The sequence below is a fragment of the Rattus norvegicus genome, chromosome 19 (genome assembly GCF_036323735.1).
Source record: "Rattus norvegicus strain BN/NHsdMcwi chromosome 19, GRCr8, whole genome shotgun sequence".
In the NCBI taxonomy this organism is placed as follows: Eukaryota; Metazoa; Chordata; class Mammalia; order Rodentia; family Muridae; genus Rattus; species Rattus norvegicus.
The window spans coordinates 23,808,311-23,824,805 of NC_086037.1; the positions used below are offsets into that span (position 1 = coordinate 23,808,311).

A 16,495-nucleotide genomic window follows, 5' to 3' on the forward strand; every position below is an offset into this window, starting at 1 on the left:
GGCCATTTTAGCTATGACGGTGCATAGTGACCCTTAATTTGATGGGTCCTATATAAAGCTTTGTGCAATATTGTCATTTTAACAAACCTCATCCAGAACATACATAAAGACACAGGATATGATTGCCATGTCCTTGCTGTGTATCAAGTTATTTTTCTGTGTCCTTGATTGTCAGGCATATTACACCAACAATCTGAGATGGCTGGTAGACTTGGAAGAAAGTGGATATGAAAGATCCCCGTTTGATATCAGTACAGCCATTTCTTAAGCATGAGAATCTTTTAAGCTGGCCCTCGCTTAGCCCCTAGACGTTAGACAATAGACCAGAAAGTACAAAAAGCACATTCCCACCCACTCTCTAGGAAGCTGCCCGACCATAAGAACAGAGGGTATAGAACATATTTACTGCAGGGCAATTACAAGACAGGAAACATCTCTGGGAAGCTGACTGACCACTATAGAAGTGAGATATCCTTGGTACTGAATGCAGCTGTGCTATAGGCTGACATCACTATAGCCTTGTCCTGGGAACTCCAGAAGAGAAACACCTGCCAAGACAGATATCCTTGATCCTTGTCCTGGGAACCCCAGGATAAGAAAACATATATCAAGTCAGACATCCTTCCTACTGAAATAGCTACATTGATGTGGTTACGGCCTTATCCCAGGACGGGAAACATCTGCCTAGTTATTCGTGGCACCGAAATAGCGGAGCTAATGAAACTGTGTGATCATAAATGACTGTTTAAGCTGTACATTTCTGTTGTTTGAGGCTCCTTACATCCCTCCTCGTGAGGACCGTGTCGAGCCCCAGTGCATTGGTATCCCAAAGTAAACCTCTTGTTTTTACATCAAGACTGAGTCCTGTGTGTTCATGGGGTGGTGATTGTCCTCAGGACTGGAGCGAGAGTCTACTCTGTCTGAGGGTCTTTCAGATAAAGCTATAGTTGTGGGTTACACACCTCAATTCTCATTGGCTAATGCTGTCCTCACAGTCCTTGGAGGCCCCTTTGTAAGACTACCTGTTGGAAAGTAGAAGCAGCTTTATTTGAGCTCAAAGTGAACCTGACGAACAACGTAGAGAAGAAGATGGGGTAATTGAGAACCTGTCTAAAACCAGCACAGAAACCCACCCTTCATTCAAAGCATCACCTACCAATTCTTGAATTTTTACTATTCTCTACCAACCAGTCTTTCATTCAGGAAAGGTAGAAAAAACTGGAAATGATCTTTTTATTCTAAGGATCTTGATCTGTCTTTCCTTTGGTCCACGTTAAGAACAAATGAAATGGGTATCACCATTGGAACAACTTAGTATCACCTACTCAGCATTTCTAGCCTAATACTGTGCCTATGGAAATCTCAAGCTTCCCTGAGTGTTGCTGCCCCAGCAAGAAGAATGAAGAACTGAGGTCAAACCCCAGTGAACCTTTCAAGGGGTTAGAAGAAAGCCATCAGAGATACTGCACTTCTTTGTCCTTAGATTAAATCAAGATGATACAACGTGAATCGATTGGGCTATTCAACCATACATCGTCCTCACAACCCCACCTATCTGAGTTCATTGCTTGGCAGAATTCATGCCCCACCATCCTAGATATTTCTTGATTCATTGCTGCCAAGGGCCAGGTTTCCTGAGTTTTGTTTTTTGTAGAATTGGGTGTAGTCAATCATAGTTGCCCTCTGTAAGAAATGACAAATATCTATAATAACTGACCACACTGTACTTGTGTATACAAGTACAGTAGTGGAAAATTCAGCATAACTGAGGAGTGGGAAATCACCACTGTGTCCTGGCCTTTCTCTGCCCATATCACAGCTCACAGGCGGCTGGGGCAAACCTTGAGTTCCTCTGTAGAAACAGTGATGTTGAATGGACACTGAGCAGGCAGAGCAACACAGCTGAGGCAACTCAATTCCAGCAACAAATGCATTATGTGTTTCCCATCTTAACAGCTCCTTTTGAGGACTTGTCCCCACACCCAGCTTAAACACAGCAATTTTCATACATGCCCGCCTGCTATTTCATATTGTTGCTGTAATACGCCTCCACATCATAGATTTCAAAAAAATATATACCTAACACTGAGAAGGGTGATGCTTGTCAACATCTAGTGCGTTGGCGGCCCAGGTAAGGTCACAAATAACCAGGACACAGGGGATGCAGAGCAAAGGCAGATGCAACTGCATGCAGCTGCAAGCTTATTAACCCTTATATAGGCATGAATATGGATTACCTCACTTTCCCTTTTGGCAAGATATAATAAGATCGTTATTCCCATGATACCAGGAACAACCGAGGCAAGACTAGGCAAAGAAGTGAGACTAAGCCAAGTCTTCTCCTTAAAATATCTGTATAGCAAATCACCCCTCTTCCTAGTATCACAATATACTTGTCATAACCCAGAGAGCATGTGAGCTGCTTCCAGAAAAAACGGACACAGTACAGCATAGTTTAAGGTAAAGTGAGAAAAACATTTTCTTCTCTAGGGCAGCATTGCAGCCCCTGCTTGCATCTCTCAGCCGTCTCTCCTTGATCCTGTCTGGGAAGTGTCTCTCAGTGACTCCTCAATTTCTCTGTTTGTCCTTTTGTTTTAAAAGTAACACTTTCTATAACATAGCTAAATGTCCTTGAAGGTGTTTAATCATGCAAAAAGAAAGCAATATAATATACAATGTATGCAACCTTTAATGAGTGTATCTATTTTCTTAGGGGTACTATTCAGATACCTTCCCAGATCTGGATTTAACTTTGGTAATTGTTATCTGTCTACAAAATCAACAATATCGAATAAATATTCCAGTTTTCTGGCGTAAAGTCCTCTGCAGTAAGAACTAATGATTTTGGAATTTGCTCGGTGTCTATTGTTATGTCCCTCATTTCATTTCTGATTTTTAATTCATGTATTGTCTCTCTTGTGCATTGTTAGTTTGAGGAAGGGGTTGTCTCTCTTGTGGATCTTCTCAAAAAAAAAAAAAAGAGGAAGAAAAGACAGCTCTTGCTTTCCTTGACTTTGTATTTTTCTCTTTGTTTCTAAAGGCTTGATTTCAACCCTGAGTTTATTTCCTTTCATCAGATCCTACCAGACTCTCTATTGGATGAGGCTTTACCTCCTCTTGGTAACAGCAGCATGGAATAAATGAAGCTTCTGCTGATCTCTGTTGTGGTGTTGCAATCACAATCTCACCGAAAACCATGCAGAGCCTTGTTTAGGCTCTATTAAAGCGGCCCACTATTTCAGTGTTCCCTGCAAGGTGCCATGGAACAGTAGTAACATAATTGTGCATGCACATCGACAGGTTTCTCCACGGTCTTCGAGGTCATTTGATAAAAGTGTATAGTGAGTTCATGGATGAACACACACACACACACACACACACACACACACACTTTACTGACATGGTGCATATTCTTTGCACACCAAAAATAAAGTGAGCGTTGCTGAAAATGCACCAATAATGGAATCGAAGGAGGGAGCTGTGGGGAAGCTGGGGCTTAGAGTTACTTAAAAGACCCGATGCACATTCTCCTTCTATTGGAGGAGAAACTTGAAAGACAATGTGGTTCTTTATTTTCTTTCTCTAGAGCACACAGGACTAGGGTGGCAGCTAGGGCTTTGAGCATGTTTGGCAAGTACTGTAGCACTGAATTAAATCCTAGGGCTGGAACCCTATTAATCATCTACAACAATTACAGGGCCGGCTGGATGACGACACTCAGCTGACATTGTGGACATCTCAAGACAGTCACTGGACAATGGCTGACACACTTGTCTGGAGACTGGAAATGTTTCTCGATCTTGGAGAGGAAAGAAGGACCCTCCCACTACACTGTCCTCTAAGGAAGTTTATTCAGGTGAGGGATGACAGGGACTGTTTTGTCTCACGTCACACATGTCAGTAGAAAATATCCTAGGTTTTGGATGGCGCTGTTAGCATTAACAGAACAAAGCCCATAGTGTTGGGAAGGATAATAAATTATGAGTAGGATTAGAAAACCCCAAGCCTCTTCCAGGTTCTAGGAGAGCAAAAAAAAAAAAAATTACCACGAAATACAGCATTAATGTGATAGTTTGGTTAAATCTAGTTACTACTTTCTATTGTGATACCTATTGTCAGTGCCTGTGCCGACAGTGTGTGAATATCGGGTGTAGGTTTGTGGGGTTGAAAGAAAACACGTACACGGGTCACCCCTTTTTAGCCAGTGCCACCAAGGCTTTACTGAGATCTCCTTATATACCAGAGGCAAAAGCCCTGGAAAAACAACAAGGCAGGTGAAAATCCCCAACCAGGAAAATAGGACAAGTCTGTGAGGTGAAAGTTCCAGCCCAATCAGGGGCATAAACAGCTTCTTAAAAACAAGAAGCAGGAAAGCTCAGTGGGGAGGAAGGGTGCCATGGAAAATCCCAGCCCCAAATCAGGGGCTAAGAGCAGCTGTCAAAGGTGTAAACAATTTCTTGCTATAGCAGGCTGAAAGGCTCAGCGAGGGGGGAGGGAAACACCAAGGTAGGGCCCAACAGGAGCCTTCACTGGTGGCTCTAATGTTTCACTTTCCTCTGCCAACTGGTCTCCACACTTTTACTAGCACCTTAAAGACTTCAACTCTTTCTCCTAAGGAATTTTCTGGCAATTGTATTGCTAAGCACATGGCTTGATGTGTGTTCCCCTAATACACACGCATGTTGTAACCCACCATGCAGACTATTTCTTGATGTGATATAAAGCACCTGTACAGAATGAGACAGGAGAACTTTTGACTGCATATTCAAGCTGGTATGAAATCTCAGGAAGTTTTAATGGCTAACATTGGTGAATGTGGACAATTTGAGTTATGATGAGACATTTTTTGGGAAAGATTTGAAAGGAAACATTCATTTAGATGCATAGGAATTACTAAGGTTTTTTATAATCAAGCCTTGAGGAAAATTTGGCTTTGGAAGCAGGAGATGCTCAGTGGCTCTGCCCCGGGAAAGTCTCCTGGAAAGGGCACCTCTGCTCATGCTCAGTACAGGGAGAACATTAGCAGGAGGCAAAGTCTGCTCCCCATGACATCTGCTGTCCCTTCTTGGACATTCTATTGTCTCCTAGAGAGTTCTGGCATCCTCTGTGATGTCACCAGTGTTGTAGTGACAACCAGTGCCCTAGTTTCTCTCAGTCTGAGTCTGGCGGTTACAAGCTAAGACATGTTTTCCCGTCTTCGCAAGCGTTTTGGGAGGGGGAACGTCGATTCTGGAGAGACTAGAGTGAAGGAGTCTGGCCTTTCGTCTCAAAGTAATGATGGACAAAGACAGCACTTCTGGGGAATGTGGAGTAAGTTCTGGGCAGTGTATTTTGAGCTTCCTGCCAGGGTGGCTGCAGGCTTAAGCTGACCTTTCTAGCAATGGGCCACAGCAACTGGAGCATCTGAAAAGGAATTGAATTTCCATGAATATCACAATTCCTTAAAGTCAAGGATTTCAGAACTTTAGTTTCCCCATCCCCACTGGGAGGATATGGTAAGGCCAATGCTATTATACTGTGAACTTCTGGTCTTTACTTTTCAGTTCATTTGTTCTGTTACATTGATATAATAGCACCATCAGTAGTCATGGATGGTCCACCTTTTCTGAGTTTAGACAGGGCAGCAATGTATTTCACTATCATTGCTTCTATAATACAGTGGGTATCTGACAGTAGTAACAGGGAGAGATTGTGCTCCAGGCAATAACCTTATGTTCTTAGACCTTCTCTGATTTCTTCTAACTGGCAGTGTCATTGTTAGCTTTATATATTAGAGATGTGTGTTACAAACATGTTTCTAAAATACCAAAACTATTTGGAACGTGTAGACCAAGATTCAGCCTGTAACCTATTCGCACTTCTGGGGCATTTGGTATTTCACATAGGGACACTGATAAGTCTGTTGAACATATCCTCCCCGGAAATGCGTTTTAAATCCAAAGTTGTTGGCTTAGAGTATCAGGGTAGGACATCTGAGTGTCTCCAATCACTCAAGTTTTCTGGATGGTGAATTTATCATCTGAGTTCTGAAGCCACAGGGGTGAGGGTCCTGAAACCAAGCTGTACCCTGTTCAGCTGATAATAATCCTGGAGAAGCCATCTCCGTGGTCCATGTAAGCACGTGATGTCCGGCATAGGGAACACCTGGCTGCTTACGTCTCTTGGTCTCTATAGAGTAGTGGGAGAACTGAGATCCCCTGAGGAGGTCTCTTAAGCATAGACCAATCGCCTAGCAGTGACACTGGGTTCCTGGCTTGTTCTCCTGTTTAGGCCTCACTGAGGTCTATGAACACTCTATGCATTCTCCCCATGCAGGTTCACTTGTGTTCTTCTACCTACAGACACTGGGAGAGAAACATCATCCCCTGGCACTGAACTAAGCACGAATCAGGCCATGAAGGAAAAGGAGAGGCTGATTGAAGAGCTGCAGCTCATTACCGAGGAGAGAAATGACCTGAGAGATCGCCTGAGGTTTCTGACAGAGAGATCCATGAAGAACATGTATGAATCGCTCCAAATGCTCTTGTTTCATTCTTGGGTCTGCAAGGTCACCTTCTTATCCTATTAAGGTTTTGGGTTCTAGAAAGCTGTGCCTCCCTAACCACCCTGTGCTAAACCTCACCTCCCATATAGTGGAGATTCAGAACCTGACCCTTCCTGAGGATTGAGATTGAAAATGGACTCATCTGCTTCCATTTATTTAAAAGCAGAACTTGTGGTCTGAATGAAGAATTCAGGGATAAAGTCAGGGAGAGTGAGTTCCCAGTGTGCATTTGCAAAGCCCTTGACAGCTGGTGGCTTTGCAAGATTGTAATTGCAGTGAGTTTATGGTGAGTCTCTGTAATTGCAAGGCAGGGGACTGAGTGCTGGAAGATCCAGGCAGCAGCCTGGGGTAATATATGACCCACCCTGAGTTCATATATTCCTAAATGCCGATATTCATTGTATTCTATCATTTGGGGCCAGGCCACACTTCAGGCCAAATCCATATTATGAAGACCTGGAGAGAATGGAGGAGGCGGTCATGTCAATTCTGCACAACTTAGAGATGGAGAACACTGAGATCCATGAGAACAACCATAAGCTGAAGAAGGAGATTACCTTCTCTAGGTAAGTCCTGGTCAGAAAGGCTATCACTTGTGGAATGGCCATTTCTGACTTTCTTTGTTCTGGATTGGACGGTCTTCAGCTCTGGTTCAATCTCTTGTGCCATTTACCCATCAGTGTTCCAGGGTCATTAGGACTCAGTTTTCAGTTCCATAAAAGACTGTTCCTCATCCCAGGATTGTCTAGGCATCTTCAGAAGGCTCTAGAGAGAACAGTACTGATTGAAGTCAGCAGAAGGTTATTAGGCTGACCTGGACCTATGGTGTCACACCAGGTTTTACAAAACTCAGTGCGTGGACCACATGGTTAGCATGACCTTCTCTTGGTTCTACTGACCTCCTTTGAAGGTGTTGGCCCACTACTAATTGATGTTTGCCCCATGCATTGGGCTTTCATGGATAGTTGTAGATCCATGTTCTTTCTCAGAGGTGTGGACACTAATTGGTGTCAGGCCAAGCAAACAATTTGTTCTTCCCCGAATTAACTCTTTATGGTTTCTGCAGCAGCCTTATATGTATCAAGATGCATTTTATTAAGTCTTCATGGGTATCGGGGACCTGGTAGAGTTAGTGGGACTTGGGAGTAGGAATGGGAGAAAGGGCCAGCATGATCTTACTATGCAGACTGTATTTCCAGAAACCTGCTCAGCCAGCTCCTGATGGAGAACACATGCAGGAAGAAGTTGGTCCCACTGAAGCAGGAGAGCAAGGAGGTACATCTTGATTGTGCACTGAACCAGAAATATTTGGTTGACTTCAACAAGAAAGATAAAGACCATCAACGGCCAGAACCAGCATTATCAGGTAGGGACGAGCAGATATGTTAGCTTAACAATATCTGATAAAATTTGCCAATTTGATACATCTTTGCTTCTCTTACCACCTTTCTAATTTACACTCACAACCAACCAACCTCCTCATGTAATGGAATTGTTCATTGCTCTGCCTATGCACAAGTATTCTAGGAAGTTAACCACTTTTCAGAAACTGAATTATTGTGCAAGCATATTTTGCTGCTCTTTTTGAAGCTGCAGTCTAGAAATGGTGACATATGAATAACATGTCATATTATTGCATATCCATGTGACACATTGGATCCTATGTAGAGTTTTGAACAATCTCTTGGTTCTTTGACAAATGACACTCTGTGGTCATGTGACCTCTTGTGTAGGAATCACCTTTGGGATAAGAACAAAGTGCAAATGTCAAATTAGTACTTGTCATTGGCTTTAACCTTGGTGACATATGGACATCTCCTTTCTTCCTGCAACCCAATGAGGTTCCTTCCATTGCCCTGTTCTTGGTTTGCACTGGTATAAGTCTGGGTCCCATATTGGCAGCCCACATTACTGTGAGGCTCTGTGGGGATTTTGCCCAGCCCACAGAGTTAGCAACAATGATATCAGTTAAAAGGTCCATGTCGACTGTCCAATAGACCTGAGGTGGTAGAAGGCAGCATTCTGACAGCTGGCTTGCATTTCCCCACCAAATCAGTGTCTGAAAAACTGCCTTCCTCTCCCAGGTCTCAGAAAGTACAAGAGAGTTGGAATTGGACACACACCAGGAAGAGAGCTTCCTGAAGAATAAGTTGCTTTCTCAGGAGTCCCTGATGACCAACATCCTGAATGGTAACAACATTTTTTGGATGAGTATTCATCCTCTGAGTTAATTTGTCATTTCTTAGAGACCCTAAATTTATATACCACTAAGCCAGCATGACTGATTGAGGTCTTACTTTATTCTCAGAAAACAGCACTTGAGAGACAACTTGGGGGACCGCCTTTCATTATGTGTGCTAGAGGAGAAACAGCAATACGTCTGTGCTTCTAAATGTTCGTTAAGAATATGCTTTTAGAAATATTTTTGTTATGATTTTAATTGAAGTTTTCTTTTTGTTGTTTCATATTTATATGTTCTTGTTACTATTTTTACTTTCAAATATTTTTAAATATTTTTATTCATTTTAATCCTGTTTTGTTGTTATAATGTATTTGTTATGAATAAATTTGAATTCTATCTCTTGACTATTAAGACCATCATTCTTACTCAAGGGTTCTGTCCCCTCCTGTGGACTTCGAACTGACAGCTAGAGATGGATCTCTGCATGTTCCATGGAGCCTGAGCTAATAAGAGAATTCAAAGTCACCAAGGGGTACCCAGTGTGACAGTGTCTTTTGTGTGGACAATGTGGCTATGTCTCTGACACACACTTTATGATGTAATCACTGACATGCTTTACCCAATTGTTAGGGTCCATGTGGTTCTTCTGAGAGATCAGCAGATGCTCTATCCTGTGAATCATCACCACAGCTCCTGCAGGTGGCTTTTGTTATTCCACATGAGGTGCTGTATTATGTGGACAGGATCTCCTCCAATTAAATAGAGAGATCTCAGGAGATGTGTACTCACAGGTAACTTACTGAGCTGTGCGTGCTCAACGTGTTAGGTTGTCAGGCATCCCTACAGGGCTCTGGTGTTCCCACTGCTCAGTGTGGGTCAGAATCATCCTCCAGCATCACTTAGTGTCCATATTAGAGCAGATCTTTCACCTATTATCAGTGATGACCATATGTATTCTGCACATCTGACAAAATACAGAATAGAAACTAGCTTCCTGTAGGCCAGATTCACATAATGAGTTTTTTGATTGTTAGCATGAAAATTATTTTAATCTAAGCAGTTTAGTGGGGAACCTCAAGAGCATCCATAGTGAATGCAGCCTGCAACTATGAACACAGGTTTCTGTTGGAGAGCAGGCCTGTGAAGCCCAGAACCTAGGTGGGACAGTTCAAGCTACCCTTTTTCCATGGCCAATCTGGGATCGTATTGAGAATGTATTTTTTCCAGGTGACTGATTTCCAATTTATGGAATTGAACTAACTTACTGAGAGTGCAGGTGACTCACAGAGTTAAAGTACAGAAGGACCAATCCAGAATGTCCACAAAAGCTTGCTGTCACCCCAGGGCTTTTAAAGGTCAGCAGCTAGAGAAACAATGTAGTATTTGGTTATTCTCATGCTTAGGTCTAGTCATTCATTATAAGCTGACCATGACACAAAAAAGAGTCATCTGTGTCACAATAGAAACTAGTTGTAACTAGATTCACACCACACTATCACATTACTACTGTGTTTGAGGTTCTCAGTTACTATCTAAGAACCTGGAAGAGGCCTGGGTCTTGCTACACAAACTCATAATTTATGTCTTGATGACACTGTGTGCTTTGTTCTGTTGATGCTACCATTGGCATACAATACCTTGGATACTTTGTGCTGACATCTGTGACATGAGACAATAGTTCATGTCATGTCTAACCTGAATAAACTGTCCTTAGAGTACAGTGTGGTTGGAGGGGCCTTCTTTTCCTGTGAGATAGCAAAACATTTCCATTCTTCAGTCAAGTCTGTCAGCCATTGTCCAGTGCCTGTCTTGAGATGTGCACCTTTTCAGCTGAGAGTCTTCATCCAGGCTGCTCTGTAATTCTGTAGAGGATTAATAGGGTTCCAGCCCTAGGATTTAATTCAGTGTGACTGCACTTGCCGAACATGCTCAAAGCCCTGTGATCCACCCTAGCCCTCTGTGCTTTAGAGAGAAAAAAAAAGAACCACATTGCACTTGAAATTTCTTTCAACAAAAGGAGAGCCTGCATAGGGCCTTTAAGTACCTCTAAGCCCCAGCTTCCCCACAGCTCCCTCCATCAATTCCATTATTGGTGTATTTTCATTACTGCTCACTTTCTTCCTTGTGTGCAAAGAATGTGCACCATGTCTGTGAAATGTGTGTGTGTGTGTGTGTGTGTGTGTGTGTGTGTGTGTGTGTGTGTGTGTAGTCCCTAGTGAAAACTGTCGAGGTGCATGCAGACTCATGCTACTACTGTCTCATGGCACCTTGGAGGGAACACTGAAATCATGGGCTACTTTGATACAGCCTAAACCGGGTGTGCATGGTTTTCAGTTAGATTTTGACATCATCACTGCTACAGAGGGCAGAAAAAGCTTCAGTAGTCACATGAATGTGATCAATCAGTGTTAGTGTGTGCATTCAATAAAATATCCATTTTTGACTAAGGTAGATGCTTCTGTATTTTGTGGGGTGACCAGTTGTCAATGTCTAGTGAATTGGGGGCCCTGGGTATGGATGCATACCCCCAGGACACAGGGGGTGCAGAGCAAAGGCAGAAGGAACTGCACACAGTTGCAAGCTTTATTAATCCCTATATAGCTGGGAATGTTCATTACTACAATTTTCATTTTGTCAAGATACCATAAGATCATTATTCCCAGGATACCAGGAACAACTGAGGGAAGACTAAACAAAGAAATACGAATGAACAAAGGCTTCTTCTCAAAATATTCATATAACAAATCACCTCTCTTATTATAATCAAAATATACTCACCATTACCAAGACAGCGTTAGAACCGCTTGCACAGAGACAGAACATAGCAGAACATAGCTTAGGCCAAGTGAGAAAACATTTTCTTCTCCAGGGTAGCATTCTAGCTCCTACTTGTATCTGTCACCAGGCCTTTCTTGACCCTGCCTGGGAGCTGCATATCTATGTCTTAACAATTCCTTCTTTTTTCTTTTGTTTTAAAAGAAACACTTTCCACAACATAGCAAAATGTACTTGTAGGGGTTTAATCATGTAAAAATAAAGCAACATAATACATAATGTACATAAGATTATGGCAAAACTAGCTCCTCCCATGCTATGGAAAATCCTTTGAAGCCAAGCCTTGGGATCTAATCCTGTCAATTGATCATCCAATAATTTAGCTATTTACATAGGGGTAGTATCTTCTAGCTGTTTACCAAAAGACATTCGAGCATCGTATTTCAAGGCATTAATTACTTTTGTAGCACTTTCATTACCTTCCAAATAAACTTGAATTAACTTCCAATCATGTTCCGTATCATTATCCATATATTTATTAACACAAAAGTAGTAGGATTTCAATCATATCTCAAATCCTCATATTTTTCAATAAATAACATCTTTCGACGCAACCATTCTACTGTTTGTTTTGAAACATCTACTTGATGTTGAAGTCTAGTATCAGTTTTAGTTTGCTCTATCCATAACTCATGTGAATCTTTATGCCAGTCTTCAACAAAATGCTTTGTCTCCATAGATGTTTTTAATGCTATGCTGGAAATGGCTACCAAAGTAGCAACAGAAATAAGGCTTAAAATAGTAGCTATAAACTCCAATAATTCTTTTACTGTTCCTCAGCAGATTATTAAAAAATTCAATAATCATATAATTAAGAGGATCTTGAGACCATTGATGTCTCAAATTAACAGGCATCCATACATATATTTTTTGCTGAATATCATAATAGAATATTGATTTATATTAAACTGAATAGATGAATCAATACATGAATACTAATGACAGTACAAGCAAATCCATTAGCAAAATTAAATCTACCTATTAAAAAGAAATATGGCATAGGAATACAAGTAGTAACCTTTTCTTTCTTAAATTTTGTAAAATTATACTGAGAGGCAGATTGAGCAGTCCCAGAAAAGCTTCCATTAGCAAGCACATCTTCTTTTAATGCAATGACAGTCTTCCACAAATGAGCTTGAAACGCAGTAGGATCTTCCACAGAGGCCAGTCGAACATCAGCAATGCCTCCATCTCCACATTCCATCAGCAAGCATCCATTAAGGCGTTCATTCTCCTCTCAGTTCATCCTGGTAACATTTGACAAATCACAAGTGGTAACATTCCATTCTGAACATGTATTAATAATTGGCCATAAGGACCCCAGTTTATTCATTTATCTTGAATAATTTTTCCAAACATACCAGGGCAATATTTCCAATTGCATGGGAGATATTTTAAGCCTACATAAGTAAACCAAGCACAAGTAGGATATACTGGCTCGCTAACAAATGTAATGTTATTCCAATTTTGGTTATAGACCAAGCTGTCAATCCTGGAGCCTGTAACAATTATTCCTGGTAATCGCCAATTTTAATAACCCATTTGTAGGCCTGGTCTCTTTCCTAAACACAAAGGCATCTTTAATCCAGCATAAGGAAAATTATACAAAGCTCCATCACGTCTATTCAAAAGGTCAAATTATTCCAAAGAGATGATAAAATGCTTGGGGTGGTGTGTAAAACCACATCTGTTTGCCCGCCAAGTAGCAGGTTCAAATAAAGGTGGACAAGGAATATAAGCCTGATAACTCGCATTGGCCGCAACAGAAGAAACCGTGAGTAAAGCACACACTGCTAACAATACGTGCTCAGCAGTAAAGGACTTCCTGTAGGAGACAACATAGTTTTCCTTTCAGGGCTTAATCGCTTCACCTAGGTAATGGGGTTGTCACTGCATCGATCCTTCTCCGTTGTCATTTGTTGACACTAAGAGAAGCCAGGGCCTCAGTAATGGAGGACACCTCCTTCATCTCAGGAGAACATCCATCAGGAGAGAATGTAGCTGGTTTAACTGGCTTCTTCTGAGGGTAGGGAGCGGTTCTTATCATTCTGTGCTTGGATCCGTCTCCCGGGTAACCAGAATTGTCCCCCATCCTGTAAGGAGACAAAACCCTCTCCCCTACATACAGTAATGTACCTTCCTGTCATTCAGCATCTCGGGCAATTTTTATCCATATTTTCTGTTCCATGCCATCAGGGAGAAGTCCAATAAAGAGTCTATCTGCTCTTTATATAACTTCACCTTGTGGTAAATTAAGAAGATTAATAAAAAATAATGCTTATGCCAATATTACTCTGGGACTGGTATGCCAACCCCATTCAGGCTGTGTAAGGTCATCTCTTTTCCTCCTTTTTAATTTTATATTTTGTCATTTCAGGGTATGGTGAACTCTTTCAACAAAAGCTTGTCCTTGTGGATGGTATTCTATACCAGTAATATGTACAATATGATATCATTGACAAAATGGTTTTTTTTTTTTTGCTCTGATTGGTATTTTATTTCTCCTTTACAAGTTCCACATAATAGACAAAGGTTTTTGATAACATTGTTATCTTTGTTGAAAATGATCATATAATCATTTTAAACAGCACAAATGTGCACATACAGGACTGAGGTTTCTGCAGCCTGTAAACACCTCTGTGGGTTTAACGAGGGAAAATGCAATATACTGACAATTCAACTGTAACTCTTAGAAAAACACCGGTTTCCTTACCAAGCACGAGTGTCCTGTACAGGGACCTATCATCCCAGACGGCAATGAGTTCAAGCCTAGGGCAGCCAGGAGCAGCTCCCCACACCAGCTCAGAAGACCCTCCCCACCCAGCACTTCTTCCAAGTGCTCCTTAACCTCATCACAGGTGACAGCAGTCGCCCCAAGAGAGGACAGAGCAGCAGACACAGTGGTGGTGGTTCCCGAGTGTTGTGTGGGGCATTTCACATCCAGCGTCTCAGGAACCTGTCCATGCAAGCATGCGTACCATTCTTTAGACTGCTCCCCTCATTTCTCGAGTGAGGGGACCAGGCCTTCCTAATTCACTTTAGGTGCCTGGAATAACAAACTATTTCACCAGAAGGGGTGTAAGCAGTGCTATCTGATAAGAATACGAAGAAGGAAAAAGCAGATATCTTAAAGAAAACGTGTGTTCTACTCACACTAAAATATCAGACTAATGCACAATATACTGCAAAACTGTAACACAATACGGACAAACACAATGTTCAAATATAGAACTGTTCAAGCATGTGAAGATCATCTTCTGTAAGACAAACTGGGTTCTTATTTTGTAGCTACCTTTGTGTAACTTAAACTGCTGTCCCTCAACAAGGTCTGACACTGTCTTGGTACTTGTTAGGAAGTTCGATGAGACAATGTAAGCTCAACAGTCGACTCCCGGGATCTCCCAGCGCTCATTTTCAGCATTTGTCCGAGGACTGGGCATCATCTTCATCCCTCACTTCTCGGTATCTCCCTGAAGACTCCCCTTCTGGATTGTAGCTCTGCATTGTAATATTCAGTCTCTCGGCTAGTTTCTGTGCTGCGAGCTTTGCCCACATCTCCTCATAATTCTGCTTCTGCTCTTTCTGCAGAGCCAGGGACTCTTCTATGGAGAGCAGCTGTGCAGGCAGGGGGTGGAGCAGAAGAAGGCGAGCTGCTGTGACATCATCAAGATGCTGCCTAGCCCTGCTTCGCTGCTCTTCTGAGGAAGCAGGAGACTGAGCCCTCTGACAATGACTTGGTGAGTCACTCTGTTGTGTGGGTAACACATTGGTCTTAAACTTATGAGGAGGGGGCACTGGGTTTCTAGCTCGCATTTCTAGCACTGTCATGTAATGAGGCTTCTTAGGAGTCTCACTCTGCAGTTCTGGAAAGTTCTCAGTGCTGGTGTTTTCTTCTGAGGGTTCAGTCTGGTCTGCAGTTGTGATCTTTTGCAATTTAGTGATAAACAGACTGTCGACGCTGCTGGAAACCTCTTCTGCTTGACTTGAATGCTGGGGGAGATGTTCATTAACTTCAGATGGGGGAGCCTGGGCTGTGATGAGGACAGACAGGCTGGTACTCACTGTGCAGCCAGTCTCCAAAGTCTCTTCATTGCCTTTGTGAGTGAGCTGTGTAGGTCCCTGAGTTTCTGAGGTTGTTTTAGATGATTCAATGTCTACTGACGGACATTCAGGAACTAATGATGAAGTATCAAGCATCAGGTCAGAATTCTGGGCCTTGTCTATGTCGGTATCAACTCTTGTGGTTGCTTTATGCCTTAGCTTACAGTCAACACTAACAGGATGAAGTAGTTCAGTTCTCCCTCTGACCTCTTCACTTTTGAAATGGCAGCTTTCAGTTTGGCAGTGGTGTCTGAGATCTTTTTACCTTTGTCGGGCAATTTGCAAATGAATTTTTCTTTGCTCAAAAGTCTCTCCTGGCGCCTCAACCTCTCCTGCAGCTCCGCCAAACTCTGCCGCCCCACGTCCTCAGGAACTGGGGGCTCAAAGCCACGGGGCAGGGAGCACATTGTGCATGGGCTGAGGCTGGCCCCGCAGGCAGGGTTCCCCAGCAGGGCCCATGGAGGTCGCAGGCTCCAGGGCAGCGGCAACTCTGGAGCACGTGCAGGAGTCGCCATTTTCCCGGAAGAGCCGACAAAATTGTTTAAATTGATAAGAAATATATGTTGGTCCATAATCAGTTTTAATTTTAGAAGGCGGTCCCATAACAGCAGAAGTTTCCAATAGATGCTGTATAACATGAGCAGTGCGTACTCCTGGCAATGGTGTAGCCCATACAAATTTTGAAAAATTATCTATGTTTACATGTATATATGAAAGACGACCAAACTCAGAAATATGGGTTCCATCCATCTGCCACGATGTATTACGTTGCATTCTTCTGGGATTAATTTCAGATGGAATACATTTTATAAGTGAAGGCTCACAAATACGAC

General features: G+C 42.4%; 4 protein-coding genes across 5 annotated transcripts in view; 2 read left to right on the forward strand and 2 right to left on the reverse strand.

Annotated features, from left to right (window-relative positions):
- The window catches only part of LOC134483260 (disks large homolog 5-like), a 664,485-nt gene that overhangs the window by 253,065 nt on the left and 394,925 nt on the right, over positions 1–16,495 (reverse strand). The gene's annotated exons all lie outside the window — the stretch shown is intronic.
- Positions 1–16,495, forward strand: part of LOC134483259 (uncharacterized) — a 478,774-nt gene that overhangs the window by 51,803 nt on the left and 410,476 nt on the right. The gene's annotated exons all lie outside the window — the stretch shown is intronic.
- Positions 5,050–9,130, forward strand: LOC134483265 (uncharacterized). Its single transcript, XM_063278556.1, has 6 exons — positions 5,050–5,310; positions 6,342–6,501; positions 6,967–7,110; positions 7,744–7,910; positions 8,629–8,734; positions 8,853–9,130. Exons 1-5 carry the CDS (start codon positions 5,184–5,186, stop codon positions 8,691–8,693), a joined length of 663 nt encoding a protein of 220 aa, XP_063134626.1. The 5' UTR covers positions 5,050–5,183; the 3' UTR covers positions 8,694–8,734; positions 8,853–9,130.
- Positions 14,772–16,069, reverse strand: LOC134483257 (DNA-directed RNA polymerase II subunit GRINL1A-like). Its single transcript, XM_063278539.1, is given in 2 exon segments — positions 14,772–15,877; positions 15,880–16,069. Coding segments are annotated over 2 exon segments (1,092 nt in total). The 3' UTR covers positions 14,772–14,975.